Source organism: Sardina pilchardus, chromosome 6, assembly GCF_963854185.1.
Source record: "Sardina pilchardus chromosome 6, fSarPil1.1, whole genome shotgun sequence".
In the NCBI taxonomy this organism is placed as follows: domain Eukaryota; kingdom Metazoa; phylum Chordata; class Actinopteri; order Clupeiformes; family Clupeidae; genus Sardina; species Sardina pilchardus.
The window spans coordinates 4,605,669-4,613,282 of record NC_084999.1 but is presented as its reverse complement, the minus strand read 5'-3'; the positions used below and the strand labels follow the sequence as shown (position 1 = coordinate 4,613,282).

The following is a 7,614-nucleotide window of genomic DNA, read 5'->3' as shown; positions in this document are numbered from 1 at the left end:
GACTCTGCGGGTTCTTCACTGGAGAGTGGAGAACGGAACACTGACCGGCAGCGTATCTCTCTTCTCAGTGATGTTACAGTGTGATTGATTGCTGATTGTTTATAAAGTTTCGCGAGAGTGACTGGGACTCCGATGACTATTTGAACCTCCTCCAGATGTCTTCTCTCCTCTGGTCAGGTGCGCGTTTGAGGGGCGCACCATAATTTCGCTATTTTGGCTGTTTTTGCGCTGGCGCGAACGCTTTGGGCACGTTTTGGACTACCGGAGACATGGGCACGGGGAGTCCTACCCTTAACCTGCGGAACTTGGCAGGAGTTCTTATTCTTCTGCAGCTGGTGTGCGCGCTGGACGTCCGAGAGGTAAGCCACATCGTTGTTGAGGTGCAACATTGTAAATGACCAGAGGATGATCCCACTATCATTTTAATTAACCAAATAATTTGTTCTGATCTATGCAGCTTCGTCCACCAGAGTCTGCGTCGGGACAGAGCCCTGAGGACGCACAGTCTCTGCGGGAGTCCCTCGCGCTACCTCCTAACACAGGTGAGGAGCGCTGGAGACTCGCCTGCTGTCGCGTTGATGGTTAAATTAAAGCGATAGCAGAATTAATCAGAATTAATCGCATTAATTGGTTAATTCGCATAAATGTTGATGTCTTGGCATATGGCTGTAAGAAAATAAGTGCTGCAGTCAACCCAAATGCACGCTGTGTGTGTGTGTGTGTGTGTGTGTGTGCGTGTGTGCGTGTGTGTGCGCTTGTGTGTGTGTGGTTTCTCCGGTTACTGTGTCGTCACTCATAAATCTCTATAAATGCATATTCTGTGCTCTCACGAGTGCAGTGCAGTCAGACAGTTCGAGAGACTTGTTGAGGCAGATGTTGGCAGCCTGCAGAGATATAATTACACGGTAGCCTAGTTATACTCATCACTCTGAAATTAGTGATGTGTAATGTTTAAGTATTTATATTCAATTTTATAAAAGCATGATTTATTATACCTCATATTTGCACAGTATTCCAATGTCACATAAACTCAGTAGAAAGCCATCAACACACACATTCACTCATGCTTCCCTGAACAACAGACTTTCCTTTCAGACTCTGGTCTGAATTTAAATACATGAGCATGCCTGCCTTGTGATTGGCCCTCGTCCATGTCTGTCATTCAGAGTTCGAGCTGGTGGCTCCGTTTGAAGTGGACCACGAGGGGCGGTACATCTCGCATGCTGTGGCGCATCACCAGCGGGTCCGGCGCTCTCTGGACCGTGGCAGGACAGTCGGTACCCCTGACCCGGTCCACTTCAGGCTCAGCGGACTGGGCCAGGACTTTCATTTGGAGCTGAGCTGGTCCAACGGGCTCGTTGCGCCTGGATTCAAGGTCCAGCGACTGAACCACAATGGAACGGTCAGCCTGCATGAGCACAGCCCACACGACCTCTGCTTCTATCAAGGCACACTCCGGTCAGAGGTCAACTCCTCAGTGGCTCTGTCCACATGTGGGGGAATGGTGAGTCTGGATGCAGCACACCTTTATATGTTTGTATGTCTTGATACTGTAAGCGTGTATTCAGTATACACACACACTATATGCATTTTTTCGGCATGTGTGTGGCAATATTGGTGTGTGTGTTAAGGGAGACTTCCTGCGATTTTTCACATAGATCCTTGTTTCTCGAGGTCACTCAGTACTGTAGTTGCGGAAAATATGAAAACAATCGGTTCTACTAGCTGGAGTTGTGCAGCCCACAGCTTTATAGGCAGTTACAGTGCTACACTCAGGGGCATGAACATAGGGGCTCATGAATATGCCCCCAGAGTGTGGCACTGTTTGTGTATGTATGCTTATGCAGACTGTAAGTGTGTGCGTGTGTGTGTGTGTTTGTGTTTGTTTATCTTCTTTCACATATTCCCTAGGAAATCAAAGGCTTTTCTCCAGGCTTTGTATATGTTTCAAGTTCATCAGGTCACTGAGAGATGACCAAATCTAAAAAAAATGTTGCTTGTTTTGTCTCGTTGTGGTGTTTTGGGGCTGGTATGTCCTCTCAGCTGTGTTTGCATTCACACCGAAGCATTCAAAGACTTCATGTAAGCAAAGTTGCGCAGGTTCATACGAATTGAGTGGCAGATGTCTCCTCTCTGTGCTGTGAAAAGGGTCCGTCTGAGTCAGAAAAGACATTGGAGACAAGCAGCGGTTCTATTCTCCAGATCAGAATCCAGAGCAAGCCGCCAAAATGCAGCCACGTTCATCTTGTAGCTGGCTGCCGCTACTACAAATTAAAAGCCCTCTTCTCCCCCTGCCTGGTAACGTCATCAGCAGCTGATAACTCACTCCGACTCAAGGGGCTCGTCCAAGCGATTGGCACACACCTTCCTCCCATCAGAGGGAAAGATCACTCTTTTGGACACAGCTGTGTCTATGTAGAGTTCAGGATGGCTGTAAATTATGTTAGCGAGGCTGAAAACATGATTTTGTCTCTGTGCGCCTTTAGTATTTTGTGGGTATGGTTATTAATTGGGCTGGAGGCGATAGGTTTGGCAGCATAGGGGGCAGTGGCACTGCTCGCTACAGATGTCAGCCTGTCTTTCAGAATACATCTCGTAAATACAGAAAACAGACAGACTGTGAAAGTCAAAGTATCCACACAACTTTAACCATACGCCTAGCCGAACCAAACCAGTTTTCATTCTTGGCTGCAGAGTAAAGTTAGTTGGATTGAGATCTCAGAGGAGCAGGAATCTAAGAGACTGCTCTCCCCCTATGTTTAATATGAATTGATACTGTGGAGTCTAAGATTAAGTACTAGTGTACCATCACCATTACAAGTGCTGTAATTGCTGTTGATGTGTGATGTGTGTGATGTGAACCTGTGCTATTTTTCTACCTCCATGCTGTGTTGTGTGAGTAGATCTGTGCGGTTTAGTGTGTGTAGATCTGTGCTGTGTTGTGTGTGTAGATCTGTGCTGTTTAGTGTGTGTAGATGTGTGCTGTTTAGTGTGTGTAGATCTGAGCGGTTTAGTGTGTGTAGATCTGTGCTGTGTTGTGTGTGTAGATCTGTGCTGTGTTGTGAGTGTAGATCTGTGCGGTTTAGTGTGTGTAGATCTGTGCGGTTTAGTGTGTGTAGATCTGTGCGGTTTAGTGTGTGTAGATCTGTGCGGTTTAGTGTGTGTAGATCTGTGCTGTGTTGTGAGTGTAGATCTGTGCGGTTTAGTGTGTGTAGATCTGTGCTGTGTTGTGAGTGTAGATCTGTGTGGTTAGTGTGTCCCGCTGCTATGTGAGGTTGTGATGGTGTCACCAAGAGGTCCAGCTGGTGGAGTAGCTTGGTGGAGGCCTGCCTGCCACAGAGAGGCCTCAGCAGGATCACCCCACGCAGATGTACGCCTTCTCTGCCAAAGAAGCGCTCACTTGGCACAGCTTAGACAGGGCAGGCTTGCTGCTGGTCAACATAGGGGGTTACCGTCTCCTCCACACCCAGCGTGGTGGGGAACCCCAACGCATCGGCCCCTGAGTGCGAGGGGAGGCAGAGTATCGTTGGACCGGCACACGGCACCAGCAGATAAGGAGGTGTTCCACGGACACGGGACCTCAAGAGCGAAGTCCAGGAATGTGGGGAGTGGACGGTTGTAATTCAAACAGCCGTCTGTCCTGTTTTCAGTCGTCAGCGAACATGAAGCAATGTGAAGCAACTCTCTGGCTCGGTCCAGCACGATCCCAATCATCTGCCTCGACATCCGACATGCCGTCCTGTCCAAGCCGGAACATGTCAGTGAAGGGTTCGCTGCTCTTGACACGCGGGGCTCCAAGCCAGCACACGGGGCAGAGATCCGGGAGGAAGCCCCACCACGAGCAGCGTCTGCAGCCAGAGAGTGAGATCGCCTCCACAGGGAGAACGCAGGGAGTTGAGGTGGGCAGAACACTTAGACACGAACTCGCAGACCGTAGTCCGAAGGTACAGTGTGTCCGATGTTCCAACGCTGCATATCGTTGGCGGTAACAGAGACGGTTGAAAAGATCGTTGGCGGTAATTTGTCAAGCTTGTCTGGAACATGAGGCTGTGCATCTGTGGTAGTCCACCGCCATTGGAAAGCCTGTTAAAACTAAGTCTGAAACAAGACCGTGTGATTGGGCCTTGGTAGCTGCAGGAAGAGAAAGCTGGCGAAGCCCACCACAGTCTGGGCAGTCGTTCACTCATTTGACTTGGAGGCTGCATTCTCAAGCAAATATCTTCATTGAAGGATCTTCGATTGCTGAGGTGGAAGGAGAGGAAGGCTCTCACAACGTTCACTTATATAGGCACTTGCCCAGGATGGAAATGCTTAAAAAAGGTTGTTGGAGATTCAAGTTCAGATCGATGACGTCACCTGAGGATGACTTCCCAGAGGCTATTTTCATAACCATCCATTTTGAAGGCAACGCGTTGTCCCTTAGACTGATACCACTCAGAGAGGGAGAGGGTGAATGATGTGTGTGTGTGTAAGCACAGTAGACTCTACTCTGACACACACATTAGCTGACATTATCTGGCTTGTGTTTTAGGTTAAGCTCATAGAATTGCTCCAAGCGTACAGTTAGGGAATTACATATCAGGTGTAAATCCTCCCTGGTATTATCACTAGTATGTAATGAAATCGTTTTTGGGTCATTATCCCAGCGGTAGTCTATGAACGTGAGTGTGCATACTAGCCAGAGGTTTCTTTCTCATGCCCCTAGTGTTAGTCACAGTCCGAGACTAGACATCCTAATGCCTTTATAGCCCACTGGATTCACATCAGCCCTCATATGTATCCCATTGATGCAAGTTTATGGGGGTTGCCAGGGAGACGGGGAGAGAGAAAGACGGGCAGATTTGAAGTGGAAAGCTCCCCTGTGTGTGTGTGTGTGTGTGTGTGAGAGTGTGAGAGAGAGAGTGTATGAGTGTGTGAGTGTATGTGTGTGTGTGTGTGTGTGTGTTAGTGTGAGTGTGTGAGAGAGAGTGTATGTGTGTGTGTGTGTGTGTGTGTGTCTGTCTGTCTGTGTGTGTGAAAGTGTATATGTGTGTGTCTGTATGCCTGTGTATATGTGTGTGTGTGTGTGTGTGTGCTGAAGCTCTGTGAAAGGGGCCACAGCCTCAGGTGTGTGCCTTTAGAAGTCCCTGGGCAGCACTCAGGGCCTCCTGCCCTCTGATTATGTGGCCGGCCCTTCCCTCCAGTCTGGATACGCCTGCATCTGGATACGCCTGCCCTGTGCTGCCCTGTGCTGTCCTGTGCTGTCCTGTGCTGCCCTGTTCTTCCCTGTGCTGCCCTGTGCTGCCCTGTGCTGCCCTGTTCTTCCCTGTGCTGCCCTGTGCTGCCCTGTTCTTCCCTGTGCTGCCCTGTGCTGCCCTGTGCTGCCCTGTTCTTCCCTGTGCTGCCCTGTGCTGCCCTGTTCTTCCCTGTGCTGTCCTGTGCTGCCCTGTTCTTCCCTGTGCTGCCCTGTGCTGCCCTGTTCTTCCCTGTGCTGCCCTGTTCTTCCCTGTGCTGCCCTGTGCTGCCCTGTTCTTCCCTGTGCTGCCCTGTGCTGCCCTGTGCTGCCCTGTTCTTCCCTGTGCTGCCCTGTTCTTCCCTGTGCTGCCCTGTTCTTCCCTGTGCTGCCCTGTTCTTCCCTGTGCTGCCCTGTTTTGCCCTATGCTGCCCTGTGCTGCCCTGTTCTTCCCTGTGCTGCCCTGTGCTGCCCTGTTCTTCCCTGTGCTGCCCTGTGCTGCCCTGTGCTGCCCTGTGCGCTGAGAGTCTGGATACGCCTGCCCTGTGCGGCCCTGTGTGCTGAGAGTCTGGATACGCCTGCCCTGTGCTGCCCTGTGCTGCCCTGTTTTGCCCTATGCTGCCCTGTGCTGCCTTGTGCTGGCCTGTGCTCTGAGAGTCTGGATATGCCTGCCCTGTGCTGCCCTGTGCTGCCCTGTGCTGCCCTGTGCGCTGAGAGTCTGGATAGGATACGCTTGCCCTGTGTGCTGGGAGGCCCCATCTGTGGGCCGCGTCTCTCTCTCTCCCAGGTAGCGCTCGCGCCGGCCGGCCTGTTGACGGGGCCTTTATGGCGGCTATTTGCACCTCTCCGGGCTCGCCCGTGTAATCTGATGACGTCGGACCTCTTAAAGAGGAGCGCTCGCAACATTTGCTTTTAATTTAGATAGCCCAGTGACAGGGGGAGGGAGGGAGGGAGAGAGGGAGGTAGAGAGAGAGGGGGGGAGGGAGAGAGAGGGAGGGAGGGAGAGGGGGGGGAAGGTAGAGAGAGAGGGGGGAGGGAGAGAGAGAGGGAGCAACAGGACAGATGGACTGAGGGAGGAGGAGAAGTGATTTGTGAGTCAGTCCGGGTTGAGTTTCAGATCAAAAGCACGCTGGCGTAGGCGTGAGCTCCTCTGAAACAATAGAGGGGTTCGGCCGCGTGGGTCCCACTCTGCCAGTGCTGCGTGAGCTGAGCTGAGCTGATCAGGACACGGAATGTGGAACCACTTTGGCAAAGGGAAAACAACCGAGGTGGCCGTCACTACCCATCACATGCATGACCTCATCAAAGGGAGGGATGCCACTAGGATCCAATACCTCATACCTGACCTGATTGGTTAAGCAATACCTCATACCTGACCTGATTGGATAAGTAACTGTGAGAATGGCCGTTAATGTATCCCTAATGGCTGCCCTTTGTTCTCAAGAGGGCATGTCAAATGTTCTAGTTTCAAAACGTTTGTAGGAAATGTGTTGCTTTGACCTCTGACGTGTATGAGAGAAAATGGTTTATGATTGAAGTCTGTTACCCATTTCATGTTTTGCTTTGTCAAACTCAAAAGTGGGCTGTGTGAAAATCGTGGATATTGAATTACCAGTGAACTTTTATGTCAGGTAAAATTCAGACAAGGAATTTGATGAGGCAGTGATTGTCATTTCCAATAACCCAATACCCTTCCTGATATTTTTGATGATTTTAAGGGTTTTATAAAGAAAGTACTCTATATTCAACCAAGTGAGATATCTGGGTTATGTTTACTCTCTAGTTTCAAACTCTCCTCAGCCACAATGCAGCACACACACACACACACACACGCACGCACACACACACACACACACACACACACACACACACACACACACACACATCTGACTGAGAATAACGCTCAGAGTGATGGAATGGAAGTGATGAGGGGAAGTTTGTGGGGGAGACTGCAGCATCTGTATTCTGGTTTCAGTGGGCAAACAGACAGCGCTCTCTGGTATTTACTGCTTTTGCAGTAACACAAACCCAATTACAGCAGACAGGCAACGGCACCGTGTAACACATGGTCAAACATGAGCCCACTTCCACCTCCTCAGTCTTTACGAGATGTAGTCAGCACACACACACACACACACACACACACACACACACACACACACACACACACGAGATGTAGTCAGCTCCAGTCAGCCTGAGCAGTCATCTTACCCATCAGCAGCATGCTGCTCTCCCAACTGTGGGACGATGTGTCATGCAGTTAACTAGACTTTAAGTGCCTTAAAGAATTAATGACACTTGTTGTAAAGTTGTTCATAGACTTGAACTGACTTTTAGGAGGGAAGAGGTTTGCAAACAGTGTTTGGTTCGCTCATCTCTTATGTTCAGGCCATTTGTAACAT

General features: G+C 50.1%; 1 protein-coding gene across 1 annotated transcript in view; it reads left to right on the top strand.

Annotated features, from left to right (window-relative positions):
• Positions 1-269: 269 nt before the first annotated feature.
• LOC134082268 (A disintegrin and metalloproteinase with thrombospondin motifs 16) overlaps positions 270-7,614 on the top strand; it is a 55,583-nt gene continuing 48,238 nt past the window's right edge. Inside the window, 3 exon segments of the mRNA XM_062537917.1 lie at positions 270-359; positions 458-542; positions 1,167-1,504. Of these exon segments, the coding sequence (XP_062393901.1) occupies positions 270-359; positions 458-542; positions 1,167-1,504 (513 nt within the window).